The following is an 18,513-nucleotide window of genomic DNA, read 5'->3' on the forward strand; positions in this document are numbered from 1 at the left end:
CTATCTCAGATTTATTATAGGGGGTTTAGAGTACTATCTCAGGCCGAGGGCCTTCTGGCGGTTCCCTCACTGCAAGAAGCAAAGCTACAGGGAACCAGGCAGAGGGCCTTCTCGGTGGTGGCACCCGCCCTGTGGAACACCCTCCCATCAGAGGTCAGAGAGATAAACAACTACCTGACATTTAGAAAATACCTAAAGGCAGCCTTGTTTAGGGAAGTTTTTAATCTGTGATATTTGATGTATTTTAATGTTTGTTGGAAGCCGCCCAGAGTCAAGAACTTTTTTTTTTTGATAACTCAGGGGAAAGCCCTTTCATTATGGCTACTTCTAAAATCTTTGACTCTGAAGCAAACTCTGAAATAAATATCTTGCACAAACAGCTCTGACACATAGCAGGGGAAAACTAAACCTGAGAGTGAAAGCTCTGTATTAAATAATATCTCTTTCACTTAACTGAGAGCCTTAAGGTTAACCAGCCACCCTTTAACAACCTCTGTACATGTTACCTCCTCATCACTGCTGAAGAGCAAACTGGTTGCTTTCTTTACTGGTGGTTTTGAAATTTGTGCCTTAGGCATAGACCCAAAGAGTCCCTAGAAAATACAAAGAGAAGAGGTTAATTTTTCCAAAGATGCAATCGCTGTGGCATTCAACGAAAAACTGTACAGATAGGTGGGAGCCATGCCCCTCTGAGTGTGCATCAAGACAGTCAAGCCCCCCTCCCCCAAATGTTTCATTGCTAGTCCTAGGTCCAAAATTTGCTTTGAGCAGGTTCAGAACCCTTATGTGAGACTGTTCCAGATTTTCCATGAATGTGCTCTTTATTGCACAATGTGTTGGGGCACATCACAATCTGTGTTCAATTTTTTTTGTACAGACTGAAATAGCTACTAGCTCAATAGTATTAGGAACCAGAGAAAACCAGGGAAGTTAATTTATTGGTCTAGGAGCCAATGAAAGCTAGTGGGCTCCTTCAAGAAAGTGTTTTTATCCTTTTATACATAAAAATGTTACCCAACTCCTTTTTCATTTCCAAGCAACCATGAGGAATAGAAACTTCAGAAAGGAGATTGGAATTCTCAGGATGTTGTACATATTACTAAATTAAGTATGTCTTACATTCTGTGTTCAGAGATACCCCCTAGACACGACTTCCCATCAATGTAGGGCTTGTCTAGTGGCCCTAGTGCAGGCATCCCCAAACTTCGGCCCTCCAGATGTTTTGGACTACAATCCCCATCATCCCTGACCACTGGTCCTGTTAGCTAGGGATCATGGGAGTTGTAGGCCAAAACATCTGGAGGGCCGCAGTTTGGGGATGCCTGCCCTAGTGTCAAATAACTTGTTTAAGCAAGACTGGCTCCTGAACAATCAAATTCTGAAACCTGAGCTCTGCCTTCCCCCACCCCCCAGAGCCGAAGACCTTTGGTCCAATGCTGGATTGGAGCTCCCCAAAACCTTTGTAGTTGCTCTCTGATTGAGATCCTGCAACTTCTAGCTGCGTAGAACTCTATTTTGTTGTTTGCTTCATTTCTCAGCCACACCCATTCCTCTCCCTTTAGGCTCCTTATTTGTTCTTACTGCCCTCCGTGCTCCCAGTTCTTATCTCTATTCCTCCTTGTTGAAGTTTGTGGCACACAAGGCTCTTTCCCCTACCCGGCAATTAATTCGACCTAGAGCGAGTCTCAGATGCAGTTACTTCATGCAGCATGACTGGCTGGCAGGCAAAGACGGCACCAATTCCACCAAATACCAGCGAGTCCAGGAAAAGAGCAATATTTCTTCATGCTCCTTCTCCACAGTTGTTGGGCTCATGGGGCCAGGCAGTTACAGTGGTACCTCTGGTTAAGAACTTAATTCGTTCTGGAGGTCCGTTCTTAACCTGAAACTGTTCTTAACCTGAAGCACCACTTTAGCTAATGGGGCCTCCTGCTGCCGCCGCCGCGCCGCCAGAGCACAATTTCTGTTCTCATCCTGAAGCAAAGTTCTTAACCCAAGGTACTATTTCTGGGTTAGCGGAGTCTGTAACCTGAAGCGTTTGTAACCTGAAGTGTTTGTAACCCGAGGTACCACTGTAATTTCCCCACAAAGAGGTAAGAATGGGCTGCAAACAATCAATGTCTGGAAATCCCCGGCGGGGATACAAATGGGAGTGAGAAGGGAGAGCCACAATCAGCCCACAGGCATTGTGTCATGCAGGCCTGCATCAGAAAGTGTAATTTACTCTGAAGTAGAACCTAGTGCTTTCAGGCAACACCTACTTCTTCATCCTCATCCTCAAACAGAGACAGTGATGTCTTTGTTGCCACTTTGCTAGAAGATGAGCTCTTTGATTTTGATGGATAAGAAAACAAATCCTGTTGGACAGAAAAGAAAGCTGGTGTCAGCAATATTTCTCAGAAGTGCATTTACTCATCTGGAATATTCAGCATCAATGGGCAGACATGAAGGGTAGCATTCTCTCCTTGCGGACTTCTGGGAACCCTACCTTTTCCTGCGCTACTTGTAGTTTTACTTGACTGATTAGACAGGCACAAGGCAGGCACAACTGCAGACAATCAACATAAAGGTGGACCAAACAACTTTTGGGGCAGGCAGGGCAAATCCACTGACAAGTTTGCAGCTTGGTTGGGTTTGGTGCAAAAGTGAATGGTTAGGTTAATAACTTACTTCAGAATCCTCCTCGTCAGAAAACAGGCTTTTGTGGCCTTTGGAAAATGTCTGAGTTGAAGACCCGACGTTTTCAGCAGACGGTTGACTCTTAAAAAACAACACACACACATTTATGTTGATTTGCAAAGGTTTCGCAAGTAATCATGCTTTGGAAATGGTTCTCAACTAGTCGTTGGCAAATGCCTTGCAACTCAAACATTTTGGCTCCCGAATGCCGCAAACCCAGAAGTGAGTGTTCTGGTTTGTGAACGTTCTTTGGAACCCAAACATCCAACACAGCTTCTGAATGGCTGCAGGAAGCTCCTGCACCTTAGTTTCCAAATGATTTGGAAGTCGAATGGACTTCTGGAACAGAATCTGTTTGGCTTCTGAGGTACCACTGTAATTGCTTTTCCAATTTTGCTACTCAAAATGTGCCCTTTTCTGCTGTCAGTTTGTTTTTGTTTTTTTAAAAAAATATTTTTATTAATTTTCCAATTAAAACCAATTATATCACATTCAATATTTCAAATTATACACATATATATATCAATCAAACCGAATGTTATGCCAAATCATCTAAAGAATTTTTTATTTGGGTTCCCATGCTTCAAGAAATTGGGAATTCCTCGCAACTGTCCACTGCCGTCTTTTTTCTAAAGTTCAAATCGTCCTCCAAGTTCATAATAATCCAGATCTTCCCCTTACAGTCACATAGATGTTTTCCACTTTCATCCGATTGTTTCCCAGCTGCTGAGATAAATATCAAACAAAGTTTCACAGATGTTCTTTCTCCTGTGTGAGTTAATCAGTCCAGCCTCCCCATAAATCTTCTTAATGGAGCTCCCTGTTGCGTCGAAGCAGCACGAAGCAGCGCCATCTTAAAAAACTCAAATCACTTTCGTTTCCTCTCATAGCCATGAAGATTTACGATCATTATAGAATTTACAGCTTTTCCAGGCAGGAGACCCAAACATCAAACCATAAACTCTTGGTAAATTAATGGATCTCCTTGCCCTATAGCTGAACTTAGCTTCAGGTCGCTGCTCCAATTTAAAGTGCGTCACAGCTCATAAATCCTCCGAACGCGTCCAGAACTCCTTCCGTCCGACTAGGGGGGGGCTTTTCTCATCGGCAACTCCACATCTTTAAAAAATATGCTCAGTAACAACAGTTATAAAGTTCAACTCACACAGTCTTTTGCTTCTCTTTCACTCCAAACAAGCCAGGACATCGCGTCCGGGAAGGTACGAGGCAACAATATGAAGAAAATAAAAATAAAAACTCACTTCCCTTATCGCTCCGTCCCCATCAATCCTTCTTCCAGATGCTGTACAATCTTTGACTCCTCTCCCTCAGCAGCATAAATTTCTCAGCAGTAAACAGCGCTTCTTCCCCTCCTTCTGAAGTATGTCCATAGATTTAAGCCTAATTATCTTCTTTAACCATGGAAATCCCCGCCATGCAGATTAGCGTCCGGGAGTCCTGGCCCTCGTAAGTGCTCAGCCCAAGCTCCCCCCACTCCAAAAACAGTCGGAGTGGGTCTGGGGGCATCGCGGGCCAGCGGCCCCTCTCCGTAACCCCCGGAGAGGGTAGGGGGTTGCCATTTACTCCCCTAGCAACCGCCAAATTCCTTACGAAGGTCAGAGAGATGGAAAACAGGTCCGCCATTCCTGCAGGCGGAAACCGGAACCTCTCTGCTGTCAGTTTGTTAGCTTTAATCTTTCATGTCTGCAAAGTACTGCTGCAAAAAAAACCAAGCCTAGAGAAACCCAATACCCATGTCCTGCTCATATAAAAGAAGACTATGCAGAATGTGAGAAGTAAACTGTATTAAGAGTTACTAGTCCTGCTGTCTTTTTAAAGTCTTGATTGTAAAAAGTGTTTTTATATCAAAAAATACAGCTTTCTCCAGAGCAAGATCTCACAATCCTTGACAGAAAGAGTAGATTTGTCAGCAGCTAAATTGTTTTGATTTGCATGCCAGAAATGCCCAACGAAGAAGCCAATGGTGAACTTAATGAGAGCCAAAAGTGGGTAAGACCACCCCTTTCTCTCCCTAGGCTGCTGGGTAGTGAAAGTTCAATGAAATGAGAGTTTGTCATTTTTTAAAAAAAAGGTTATTTACCTTATCTCCTGCTGTAAAGTCTTTATTTTCTTTAGCTGCTTTGTTTGTAACATTGGTAATGTCAGGCTTTTCCTTGAACAGATCTTCCTCACTTTCAAAGAGATCAGCTGCAGGTTTGGCTGTTTAAAAACAAAATGTTTACTTCAGGGGAAAAGTTAACTAATTAAGAAAGAAGTCTACTATCAAAGACATTTTATTGTATTTGCAATGTCTTATGGCTAAAGCACCATATCATATCATACTCATAAGAAAAACAGTGTATAGTCACAACCCCAGGTTTATTACTCAATACATGTCAAGGACCTTTCAAGAGGAGCTTGTAACTCAAATGTATTACAACTGAAACTTTCCCCATCATTTTACTTTCAGGCCAACAAGTTTCACCTGCTAGATTTATTGCATGTTGAGCCACTGTCAAAGACACAAGGGACTAAAAGAAGTGGCAGTCTTAAATATAAAGAGACCTCTGGGTATAGGACAGTATCTAAATGCAACAAATAATAATAAAGGGTGGCCTTATATTGCTTGGATTTGCTTGGCATTGCTTGGATGATTAAATAACCAATTGCTGCCACACTTCTCATTTCAAAGTTCTAACCAAAGACTTCTTCAGCACTTCTGTTCCAAGCAAGGCTTTGTGGAAAGAACAAGTTATCAGAATGCTTAAAGGAAGATTCAGAAGGAATGAAATGTAGCAGCTTACCTGAAATGAAACTTTTCTTATTTGACTCAAGCTTGCCGCCATCATCATCATCATCAAAAAGGCCAACATCTTCATGTCTAGGTGCTTTATCTGTGACAGGTTCTGCCTGTTTCTTATCCTCTTTCCCCTTTAGAAACGAGGAGGGGCTAAACACGTCATTTCCACCTATAGAGGGCATACGTCATCTGATGTTTAACTGGAGTTCCTATTATTGTTGAAACTAATTAATTTTTCCGTTTATAAAAGTTCTCCCCAAATCTCTGATGCAAAAATTGGACAAGCTATGGGTGACTTCTGGACCTTGCTTTTAAAAATCATTAGGAACGTTATCGCTTGGTATTTAACATCAGCGGCAATTAACAAGTAAATTGGAAAGGCAAATTATCATAGTTGGATGGGTTTCCAGGAGAACTATATGAATATGCAAGCTTACTGATTCCCAACCCCACTCAGTCATTACTTAACATCACAACATAGAACAGCTGGGAATCTCTAGCCTACAAGCTAAATGTGAACATGTAGCCTCCCAATCTCAGCTCCACCCAGTTAGGCTTTCCTTAGGGGAGCAGATGGGATCAAATGACCTACAGGTGTCCTAGAACTTGCCCTGGAATCCTCTGCAATGCACAGATGGTGTTTGCAAGAGTCACATTGATGTAAAGGTAAAGGTAAAGGGACCCCTGACCAGTCGTGACAGATTCTGGGTTGCGGTGCTCATCTCGCATTATTGGCCGAGGGAGCCGGCGTATAGTTTCCAGGTCATGTGGCCAGCATGACAAAGCCGCTTCTGGCGAACCAGAGCAGCACACGGAAATGCCGTTTACCTTCCTGCTGTAGCGGTACCTATTTACCTACTTGCATTTTTTGATGTGCTTTCGAACTGCTAGGATGGCAGGAGCTGGGACCAAGCAACGGGAGCTCACCCCGTCACGGGGATTCGAACTGCCGACCTTCTGATCGTCGAGCCCTAGGCTCTGTGGTTTAACCCACAGCACCACCCACGTCCCGATGTGAAGGTAGAAAGTAGAAAAAAACACTATTTTAAGTCAACTCTAGATTACTCATACCTGGAAAGAGAGATACTGCACCAGCAGGAACTTTCCTCGTAGGTTTTGATGATGGCTCTAAAAAGCATATAAAGTGGTCAAATTGAAAATGCCAAACATTCACTTCAGAGTTAGTTCTGATCAATTATAAAAAGGAACACTGGAAGGAGCATTTTTCTAGTAAGTTAACCAGTTTACAAGGAGTGGGGAGGTGTAACTCTAAGAAAATACAAGGGGAAATCTCACAGGTATAGTTTCTCCTATTTTTACTCTCCTGGCTGACATTAAAGTCCCTTAACCCTCCACTCAGTAGCTGCTTCAAGGGTAAAAAGAATGACCTCACCTAGAACAGTATTACATCCAACAGTTTGGTCATTAAGACATATGAGGTCCCTAGACCTGTTCAGCGAACCCCAAGAATGGATTGCAACCACACCTACAAGCCACACCCTCTAACACAATTGCACATTCAATGTTAACCTGAAGGAGACCTACACTGTACATCTGAATGCATGTACATCCCCTGCACATGAACACTGAATATGCAGGTACTGCGGACATGGCTGGTTCGCATGATCATTCCCTTCACTGTATACATGGGGGAAAGAGTTAAACTTCTCTTTTATGTCCCTAAGTTTGAGGGACATCAAATGCCCCGCTCATACAGTTCTAATAATCAGGTGGCTTAGATCATATTCAGATCAAATTTCTCTCTGAATTATTTAATCATAGATATTCCCACCACCACCTATGGTCTTTATAAATATCTGTACAGTAGTACTTTGGTTGTCGAATGGCTTGGCTCCCAAACAAGTCGGCTCCTGAACTCCACAAACCCGGAATTAAGTGTTCTGGTTTGTGAACGTTTTTCAGAAGCCGAACGTCCAACGCGGCTTCCACTTGAGTGCAGGAAGCTCCTGCAGCCAATCGGAAGCCGCACCTTGGTTGTCGAATGGTTTCGGGAATAAAACGGACTCCCGGAACGGATTACGTTTGACAACCAAGGTACCACCGTACATGAAGACAGCATTCAGCAAACTCACCCCATTCTGGTCTGCTAATAAAGGTGTGTGAAGGAGAAACACAACTCTCACAGGTGACCACAGCAGCCCACATGTGGCTCTTGGCCTCTAATAGCTGCCCTCCTGTGATGCAATGGGTCAGTGTGGCTGTTAAGCAGAAGGTTGGTGGTTTGAGCCCATCCAGGGATGGCTGTGGCAGGATTCCTGAATAATAGGGGGTTGGACTGCAATAAGGTAGGTCCCTTCCAACTCTACAGTTCTACGATTCTATGAAGTAAGCATAACCTCCTCAAGTTTTGGGTGTTTTCGTTTCGTATTAAAAGTGTCCCATTTTCAAAGCCTTGCTCCAGGACTCACTATTTGCTCTTAGGGGTTTGAGCAGGCCATTTTTGTTCCTTGCCCCTGTGCTCTATTTCCCTTCCCACCCCCTTCAAAAGACACCCCCAGTATTCCTTGTCTCAACTGCTCTCAACCAAAGACTTGATGGGCAGACTGTGCAAATCAAACTGCCGGTTCCTAAGGAAGCTTCCTATGTTCCTAACATGTAGGCTCCTACCTATATCCTGACCCTCCTTAAGACTCCTACTTCAGATGTTACAAAGAAGCAGCACTAGCCAACTGGTTCGGATGTTTGAGGTTGCTGCTTTGCAGGTGGGGCAAATCCTTGACTGTAAAAAGCTACCGTACTATGTCAAGGAACGTGATTTCCACTTACGTTTCCTCTCCAGCATGCCATTTCCCCCAAATTCAATGCGTTTTTGTGGCCTAAATATGTACACTTGAAGGGATGCTGTGCTTCCTGAATGTCAAAACTAGCTCTTGATTTGACCCATCATCAGATGCTACTTTGAAAAGTTTTCTTCACCACCATAAGCACTTGGAAAGTTACACATTGGAACTCAAGCCAAGGTTTTCTGACTTCTAATGTATGCATCATATAATCAAGCACTATGCTCATGCCCATTCCCAATTAATATATCTCCATTACATTTAGGAAATCTCCATAGTTCAGTCTGTTCCACATTTCAGAAATCCTCACCATCATTTATTGGGACTCGCGATTCTTTTTCCATCACATCTACCCCTTTTGGCAATTCAGAGAAAAGGTCACTCTGGATGAAAAGAGAGACCAACAGTAAATGGTTTCTGCATGAGACAAATGGTAAAAAGGGTAACTGCATGAAAAATAGGGACCAAACGCTATAGAATAAAACAATGCTAGACTCAATAAAGGTGACATTTTGGAAATATACTTCACAAGGACATGTAGCAAACCACCATTTTGCTTCCTGGCTATTAACGAGGCTACCAGGGTAAACAGCATTAGAGAAGGAACCATTTTAATTTAGTTTTCCTTACTGGCTGCAGATTGCAACATGAAAAGTTTAGATTCACTGGGTGCAGAAATCAGTCAGTGTAAGATAATAGGAAATCCACAGCTTCAGGATTAGGTTATCAAACTATGGGATGAGATATCCGGGAATGATACTTTGTTGCCCATTTCAACATACCCTTTTTTATTTATATTTATTTATTTCAATCTCATAACATTTATATACTACTTGATTGTAAAAACAAAAAAACCTCAAAGTGGTTTAATATCCCTTATCTTCAACCCAAGGAGGAACTCTGCAAGCACCAGCTAAAAAGTGCCACTCAATTCCTAACTTTGGAGAGTTGCCCTGGTACCAGAGTTTCATCTGCTCTTCTTGCTTTCAGCACTGCAGAAAATGCCTGCTGGTGTGGGCTGAACTTTATTCGCCAGATGCTCAAACAGCATACAACATGCTGTACATGCTCTACAAAGACTCAGGATTAGATCCACTGCCTTTAAACTGGATTGCCTTCAACAACCATCTGGATCTCCTGAAGCCTTAAGTGGTTTCCTGCCATTTACAATGATATTGAAATTGGATAGACCATGCAACAACAGCAGGGAGAATGCTACTAGCTCAGAGATGGAAGGAAGAAGAAGTACCAACGGAAAAAGAATGGCAGATGAAACTGATGGAGTATGAGGAGACGATGAAACTGATGGGGAAGATCTGAAACCAGGAAGATCAAATATTTACTAAAGACTGGAGAAAATTTGTAATTTACTTTAAAAGACCACTGTAAACAGTAAAAATCTTTGGCAGGGATGTAATGACACTTGCAATGTGGAATTATTTATGATAACTATGGTTAATTAATAGACAGATAATGGTAAAAGATGTGGCAAACTTAAATTTAAATATGGAATCCATGGAGGGAGGGAAGGAGGTCCGAAGGTTCAAAAGAACCTTGTATTTGAATGTTTGAAAAGGTTATGTTTTTATGTATAAAATTATAAAACAAATTATAGAAAAGAAGAAAAGAAAGTGGCTATATCATGAGGATGCCTCAGCTGAAGTCAGTGGTGCAGCATAAGGTCTGTGGAATTGTAAATGGGCTCAGCATCTCTAAGAATGCCGAATATGAGAGAAATAACTGACTTCCAAAAAATGTTCAGTTGATGATAGTAATTGAGGCGCTGTGTTAGGTATCACCATCTAGAGCAGAAGGGTATCATCTCTGAGCTCTTTAAGTTTGATTCTGTGCATGGATTTGAACCATACCAACCTCTTCATCATCAAAGAGTCCTGTCCCACCACTGAAGAGGCCATCTTTAGAGCAAAATGGTGAGAAGTCTTCATCCGTTAACTTGGGGGGCTTAAAAATATCCCCATCATCTAGGAAGAGGGGATATGTGTATCAATGTATTTTACAGTCGCTGGAAAGAAGTTCATTATGTGTCACAGAGCCAGCCAGTTAGTAAATTACAGTTCCAAATTGGAGTTAACTCTTTATTAGCAAAAGCAGGATCTTCACAGACTTGCCTGTTTCAGGCCTAACTGGCACAGGAGCTCATTCCCTGTAGGCTTTACTCCATGAAATGAGTTGCCAGGACTAAAGGTCCCCGCCTGCCCATACCCATCTATGTTTTCTCCTTTCCAGAGCTTTCCCCAAGCAAGCAGAGACTGTGCCCGTGTGCAGCCTGCCTTTGCTCTTCCCATTTCATGCCTCTCCTTGTTCTGGGAGTCAGGGGAGGGAAGCTTGTTGCAGCAGGAAGGGGAGACACCCATGACTCTTCACCAAACTGACCCATCTCTGCCTCTTGACCTCCCTCCTCCCACTCGCCTGCTTCAGCTTCTGCCTCTGCTTCTGGACTTCTCTCTGCCACAGACTCTCCCAACTCACTGAGCCCTGTTACTCCTTCAGCTTCTGACACCTCCTCTTCCCAGTCTTCTCACTCTGACCACTCATCGTTGTCCCACCACCACTCCCCGGGCTCTGAACCTTCTTCCCTTGGTGGTTCCTCAGCTGGTTCTGCCCACCACGCCTCTGCATACAACCAGCCCTTGACATTATGGAGCACTGAGTCATCTACCCCCGAAAGAAGCCAGGAACAACTCTGACGAATTTACTGTCTGAGGGCCACAAAGACTCAAGCTTCCCACTCTTAAATATTCCACAGTAGAGGAGTACAATGAATCCATGGTAGTTGTGGCTATGCAGTTCAATGGATAAAGTAACAGATGGGGACTCGGAGCTGAGATCACATTTCATTTTATTCACTGGGCAGCCTTTGGTGTCAAGCTCTTTTGTAGTTTCTTGTTATGTGCAAAAGGAGCAACAAGGGCCTAAAAATGCAATGAAGGGCATCCTCATCTCAGAGCAAACGCTTTAAAACTTAAGAACGGCAACAAGACTGTGGTCACAAAAAGACATGCAGAAATTGCTCAACCTTCTCCATATGCCTCTTCTATCTTGGCACTAAAAAAAGGAAACCTGAAACTTCCAACCCACAGCAGTATTCCTTAAGATTGAGAACATTAAGAAATTTAGAATAGGAATGACTAGGTGATGCCCCCATCAACTCCACCTCCATACTTCCAAAGAAAACTTAACACATGAAAAAAAAACCAACACTTACCATCTGATGAGACACTTTCTTCCTTATTTGTCACTGTGGTTTTATTTTTTGTATCTACCAATGGTTGAAGTAGAAGAAAGTTAATTGATGATTAACTTTTCTTTGCCAATGCATCATTTATAGAAACATTTGACAAGCAATAAATAGAAAGCCAGGAAAAAATATAATATTTATAAACCACTTTTTATGACAGTTCCCCTCGAAGGGCCTTCCATAACAGTAAAATACCATTATGCCAACGTAAGAATCAATCAGCATCATATCAATGAAAACTAGAAAGAAACCATCATGTTGAGCTCTTATTATTGGGTCTGTTAGGGTATACCCACTTTTAACAAAAATAATCTAAACATGTGCTATAAATCTTCTTTTCTACTTCTCTTGGGGGTGGGGGTGGGGGGTAAAGCTATTTTCATAACAGAAAGACTTTACCCAAATGGAATATTTTTTTCTTCTTTCTAGTCCCTGATCTCTCTTTGATAGCAGCTACTGATGTTTTTTGAACATTAGTAAAAATATGTAAAATGCCAGGCTTATGTGGTCCAAACAGCAGCAGGTACACACAAGAGGGAAGTGTCAAGAGCAGGGGTCCCCCAACTTTGGGCTGGTGCCCGAAGCACCGATCGTGCGGTGGTCCGGAGGGCACCGGAAATAGCTTGTGCGCGTGCGCACAGGCCTCCTCCGACCCAGAAGTGCACCGGAAATGACGCTTGTGCATGTGCGCAAGCTATTTCTGGTGCTCCGGGGACCTGGAAGTGGGCCGCCGCGCTGGTAAGAGCAGGTGGCGGCAGCGGGCGTCACTGCGGGCCAGATAAATCGGTCCATCGGGCCATTTCTGGGGACCCCTGGTCAAGAGGTTCAGGTTAACCTCAGGGTTTGCAGAAAAATGAAGTATCTTTAGAAAAATGCCAGGGGTGGAGGGACCTGAAAGACTGAGCATGTGTTGTGAGTAATCATGGTGGCCTGACTGTTGAGAGGAAAAACACTGAAAATTGGGTGGAAATTGAACATTGGAAAAGGACAAAGAAGCACACCAATATGAATGATACGTGTCCATTTTCTAGTTCTGTCAACAACTTGCTCTGGACAGTCTCCTGCCTGAGAAGAGAGAGATCTGAAAGCTCACATTTGTTCCCTTTATTTCCAGCGTTCAGGCCGAAAGTGAACATCACCCCAATACAAGAGGGAGGTGACAGCAGCCTTGGGAGAGAAATACAAAAAATTCCTTAGGAAAAACCCTACGGGTTGAACCCCAAAACTGCCCAGTGAAGGTGAAGGATGTTCAGTGGCCATGGAATACGAGAGTAGCTGAAATCCCCAGTGACAGAATTCCACATTGCAACATTTTGCTGCAAGTCACACTTGTCCTGCACATTTCCAAATGCCAACAGAAAATGTTTTTAACACCACACACATGCACAAAATTCAACCTTATCAAAGAAAAAAAGCTCTGAGAAGCAGCTTACATGATTGCCCTTCCTCTTCCCCTTTGATACGAGCTGCAAGCTCATCCGTAAATGATGTGGGCCTTTTCTTTTTCTGAAGTAGTCATATGGGAATAGATGGAAGAGGGAAAGAAAGAAACATACACACATGTTTCGTTTCAATTTGGTTTCACAACTTTTTTAAAATAGCTGTTGATAAAGGTGTATTTCAGACTATGAAAGGAATAGGAGATCATAAGAACAATTGCCCCGACTTCCCCCAAAAATGGGTCAGGCGCCCTACTAGGTTAAAATCATTTTACCATCTAGATTGGAGATTCTCCCATGGATTACCAAGAGTTAAATCAGTCTTAAGACCGCTCTCAGAGTATAGTCAGTGGGAAGCAGATTTGTAGAAATAGCACGCATGTGAACAGAAAACTTGCAGTTCCAATGAGCAACGTTTTGTATGAAAATAGTCAGTGTTATTTTAGCTGATTTTCTGTTTTTCAAAGTTATATATAAGATCCAAATGCAGGTTACTTGTGATTATTTAGGTACATAGTAGGGACTTTTGGGTCCTGTTCTCGGCTACAAAACACATGGTTGTGTTAATGCCTTAAACAAAGAAAAGATGTAGTATAAAACTATTATTATGATTTTACGAATAAGCAGTCTTCTTCAGTACAAATATATTATATTGAAACATTCCAACTGGGTCATATGCCAAGCAGAAACCAAGCAGGTTTTGCTTAGTGTACTTTTAGATGTCATAACTGGTCTTAGTCTATCTACAGCACCAAGAAAGAAAGCCCTGCTTTGAACCAACCAAATTGTATCAGAGAGATTTCTGTCCTTTTCTAAACATCGAAGAGCTAATCCATCAACTATGGTCAATATTTTTGTTTTTTCATGCCTTTTTTGTCTGAAGTTTTTCTGAATAAAACTAGAAATGACGCCAGGCAGCAATCACTTACCAGCTTTGCATTCTCTTCTAAGTCACCTTCTTCATCATCGTCTTCTCCTTTTTCAGAGTCACCAAAAAAATCATCTTCATCACTCATCAGTGCCGTTCTCTGAAAAAAAAGAAAAGAAAACACCACACTTCATGCTCCAGGACACTTGAGACAAAAAGTTGCACTTTATTATTTTTCATTTAATAGCTTTATAATGAATCTTCAACAAAAGATCTCAAGCGTGGTTCACAATATAAAAATACAACATAAAAAAGCACAAATAATTAAAACAGAAACGACAAAACAATAACCCTCCCTCCCACAACCACATTTAAAAGTCTGCAGAATATTAATCAGCCAAAGGCCTGGTAGAACAGGAACATTTTCACCTGGCAACAAAAAATATATAACAAAGGCATCAGATGAAGTATACTGAGCCAGCTTTAGAGTCAATGTTTGTCAGGGAGTAGCTTCACTTTCTGACAAAAGGAGCTCAATCTGATGTCGAAAGCTGTATGACAAGTAGAGTACTCTTCTCTCACACAGTCTTATGTTTCATTTCCATGAAAGCTTTTCCCAAGGCAGATATTGTCAAGTTGAAGTGCCTGGAATCAAGCTCACTTTTACCTGCTAAGCTACACAGATTCAAGCAAGGCCAGTGCCACTGGTCATAATGGTTGGGCATTTGCCAATGAACCTAGGGTTCAGAAGGTTCTCCCATTAACCGTACTCACCAAATGGCCATCAGTCTCGGGGACTAATATGATCTTCACAACTGCAGCAAAAGCTGAAAGACCATACCCTTGTCCCCATCGTCAAGAAAATCAGTGCTCTGTGTGTGCACATGCAGCGTACCATAAAATAGCATCCAGGTACCATTTTCAGGAGCATCCACTGCCAAACCAAACCAACCCTGAAGCAACTTCATGACCTGCCTTTCTCCCTGCCAGAAATCAGCTGAGTACACTGAGCATACCTAGTGTTATTTAGAGCTGGGGTGATGCTGTGGGTTAAACCACAGAGCCTAGGGTTTGCCAATCAGAAGGTCGGCGGTGTGAATCCCCGCGACGGGGTGAGCTCCCGTTGCTCGGTCCCAGCTCCTGCCAACCTAGCAGTTCAAAAGCACGTCAAAGTGCAAGTAGATAAATAGGAACCGCTACAGCGGGAAGGTAAACGGCGTTTCCGTGTGCAGCTCTGGTTTGCCAGAAGCGGCTTTGTCATGCTGGCCACATGACCTGGAAGCAGTATGCCAGCTCCCTTGGCCAATAATGCGAGATGAGCACCGGAACCCCAGAGTCAGTCACGACTGGACCTAATGGTCAGGGGTCCCTTTACCTTTTTAAGGAAGCTGCAACAGTGGTCACATGCATGCATACACATACACAGAGTTGTATTTTGGCAGGTTGATTCTGCAAACCAGAACCTCCACTGATTGTGCATCATGCTTGGTTGTTAAAATTGACAACTTCTCTACTTTTATAACAGTAGCGGCCGCTTGTTCTCAGTGCCACTTGCAGCTTTCTTAAGATCTTCCATTAGACATATGGAGGAATAGAGTGTGTCTCTGCTCAGAGCTGGAGCTTATCAGGTTCATTTGCTCTTTTTTTTTTTAAATCAAACCTAAACAATCTAGCAGGGAGGAAGGCAAAGTAGAGGAAAGAAAGTCCTTCTTTCTCTCAAACCCATCAGGGCTTGCTTGCTCTCATCCATTTTATGGTTAGTTCCCCCAAACTCATACAAAAGGAAAATTTATTAAATATCACATTTAAAGTTGAAATATTTAACCAGTGAACTCTGAACAATTCTAAATATATACAGTACTAAATCTATTGGAAACATGTTAAGATTCTTTGATAGTCACTTTTACATCTATTTATTTTGGTTTAACAAAAAAAATTGCTTTCTATGAATGAAAAACAATGAATTTGGACTCTGTTCTGTAAAGAAAACTTGGGCAGTTAAGACAATAGCTACCTAAAATTATTTGTAGAACCCTTTAAGAAAAAATCAGTTTCCATTTGTCTCTTTTTAAACATACACAGGTTTTATTAGGTTTGACCCATGATTTATGGGTTGCATTCAACATAGCACAAAGGCTAAGGTTCTGTCAGCACAATGATTTTCTCACACAATGAAACCTTCCCCCCTCCTTCCCTCCCCCCCACACCAAATCTGTTCCAGGGTTTCCCCCAACCCTTCAGAGCAGTTTTAGGGATGGCATGGAGGGGGGAAAGGGGGGGAACCTCATTGTGCTAGCAGAAATCCTTGTGCTGGCTTCTGTTAGCGCAACAATTTAGTTGAATACAGCCCTTTATCTATTTTGTACTTTTAAAATATTGGAGTTCAGTAGCCAAATTTAACAAGGAAGGTGCATATCTTAAAGAACATTGGAAAGATTACTAGTTCCAAGATACCCCATGAGGCCATTTGTACTCTTATGCCGTTACTAGACTTCTAACACTCAAAATCCATGGCCCACTCCCTACTCTGGGAAAAGCTTAATGTTTATATTAGTAGAGTGTACACACAGCGAACTTCTTACCGGTTTGTGGTCTTCCTCACTTGCATTTTCAAATTCTTCCAGGTCCTGAAAAGCAAAAGCAGCTTCAGAAGCAAGACTAAATTAAACAGCATTTATACAGGCTTTAGGGACGCAGGTGGTGCTGTGAATTAAACCACAGAGCCTCCTAGGGCTTGCCGATCAGAAGGTCGGCAGTTCAAATCCCCGCGACAGGGTGAGCTCCCATTACTTGGTCTCAGCTCCTGCCAACCTAGCAGTTTGAAAGCACCTCAAAGTGCAAGTAGATAAATAGCGTTTCCGTGTGCTGCTCTGGTTCACCAAAAGTGGCTTTGTCATGCTGGCCACATGACCTGGAAGCTGTACGCCGGCTCCCTCGGCCAATAACGCGAGGTGAGCACCGCAACCCCAGAGTTGGTCACGACTGGACCTAATGGTCAGGGGTCCCTTTACCTTTACTATACAGGCTTTAGAATGTTCACTTCTTACATCCATATAATCTTACCAGAGTCTACACCGCAGATAAAGTCGGGGACCCACCAACGTGAAAATCCATAAATCCCCATAATTTCCCCAAAGTGTTTCAATTTTACATTTTAAAGCTGGGGGGGGGGGTGGATATCCAAGGGGGGAAAAATGTCTTCATGCCTTCTTACCTCTTCATCTTTGCCTTCGCTGTCAATCATGCTCCCACGATCACTGTCTACTGAACCTTCTGTTTCATAGAAAGGAAACAAAGAAGACTTATGTGCATATCATCTTATTCACTATATACCAAGATCCTTTCCCCAGGTAATAATTATACACAACTATGCATATAATTTCCACCTGACTCTTCTGTGACAATATGAAAGAGCTGACACCTGATTTACTATTCCATCTGTATCATGTCTCCTACGTTATTAAAAATATGAACTGTTTGAGTGCTTTAGCAGAAAAGCAGTATATAAATGTAGTAAATACATAATCAGACAATCCTTTTCACTCATATAATGAATCACTTCCCTATTCACTTGCAACTTCAATTCTTCAAACCCAGAGACATTGAGTGAAAGAACAGTCCTCTTTGGGTTCCCATGTCCAAGAAGGGAGTGACAAGAAAAGTATTTTCTTTGCAAGAAAAATAGCAGTGGCTGCACGGATTCTCACAGAAAAAGTTTCCATGGATATCAGCACTCTGCCTTTCCACGAGGGAACCATTTGTACGCTTTCAAATTCATCCCTACCACAATGAAATTCTGGTTCCTGCAACACAGTCCATTTCCATCCCTGCACTACTGAATGAAAATAGGTTTCATTTTTAGTTTTGCACTAATCAGGAAAAATAAACAGTGGAGCAAATGGGGGGGGGACCAGGATTTCTTTTTACAAAGAACGTATGTGAGAATATACAGATCTTTATTCTTGAATGTCTGAGCACTGCCTTTATAACGATTTAGTTTGTATTCTCTGACTGCATTTGTTTTTGTTTCTTTTTGGAAAATTTAATAAGAGCAACAGCAACAAAATCATGTGAGATAGAAAGCTCATCAGAAGATACCCTGATAGAGATAGGCACACAGTTTCATAAGGTCACAACTGAAAAAAATATGGTTTTAGGTACTCAAACATATTCAGTAGCTATCTCCCACTTAAGTCATAACCAAAGTATCTAGTGGATTGTTCAAAACACTAAGATGAGAAAGCAGAAAAAGCGACACATTTTTCAAAGTGTCAAAAATTAGCTATAGACCAGTAGGTTTTCCAAGCTAGTTCAGATTTTGTCAGGTAGTATTTTGTCATGAAGTATTTGGCCTGCCATAAGTCAAACACAAATCAGTATTTACCAATACATTATTAATCCTATCACACACCTTCACTGGAGAGATCACCAAGCCCAACATCATCTTGCTCCATGAAGAGCTGAGAGCCAATTAAATACGGCAAAGGCCTGTCAATATAAAGATCCTGTAAAAAAAGGCAAAAAGGTATTTTTAGATTTCAAATAGATATGCCACAGGGCAAAATTCCACATTTCATAGATAAAACTCCAAAACACATTTAATGATTTGTAGTGTCCTGTCTTGATGGCAACTCTTAATTCCAGGTTTGAAATTAGGTTCTCACTTG

The 18,513-nt window shown here is 42.2% G+C and overlaps 1 protein-coding gene across 8 annotated transcripts in view; it reads right to left on the reverse strand.

Annotated features, from left to right (window-relative positions):
* Positions 1–18,513, reverse strand: part of WASHC2C (WASH complex subunit 2C) — a 40,790-nt gene that overhangs the window by 14,645 nt on the left and 7,632 nt on the right. For all 8 annotated transcript variants that reach the window (XM_088670019.1, XM_088670017.1, XM_088670016.1 and 5 more), the window contains exons 5-18: positions 18,258–18,351; positions 17,061–17,119; positions 16,429–16,473; positions 13,908–14,006; positions 12,973–13,045; positions 11,507–11,560; positions 10,153–10,262; positions 8,591–8,663; positions 6,551–6,607; positions 5,484–5,648; positions 4,781–4,899; positions 2,671–2,760; positions 2,262–2,357; positions 507–593 (exon numbers count right to left, since the gene is read on the reverse strand). In XM_088670019.1, coding sequence (XP_088526145.1) covers positions 507–593; positions 2,262–2,357; positions 2,671–2,760; positions 4,781–4,899; positions 5,484–5,648; positions 6,551–6,607; positions 8,591–8,663; positions 10,153–10,262; positions 11,507–11,560; positions 12,973–13,045; positions 13,908–14,006; positions 16,429–16,473; positions 17,061–17,119; positions 18,258–18,351 — 1,221 coding nt within the window. The remainder of the gene's footprint in view (positions 1–506; positions 594–2,261; positions 2,358–2,670; positions 2,761–4,780; positions 4,900–5,483; positions 5,649–6,550; positions 6,608–8,590; positions 8,664–10,152; positions 10,263–11,506; positions 11,561–12,972; positions 13,046–13,907; positions 14,007–16,428; positions 16,474–17,060; positions 17,120–18,257; positions 18,352–18,513) is intronic.

This window comes from Zootoca vivipara, chromosome 5 (assembly GCF_965207765.1).
Source record: "Zootoca vivipara chromosome 5, rZooViv2.hap1.1, whole genome shotgun sequence".
Classification (NCBI taxonomy): Eukaryota; Metazoa; Chordata; class Lepidosauria; order Squamata; family Lacertidae; genus Zootoca; species Zootoca vivipara.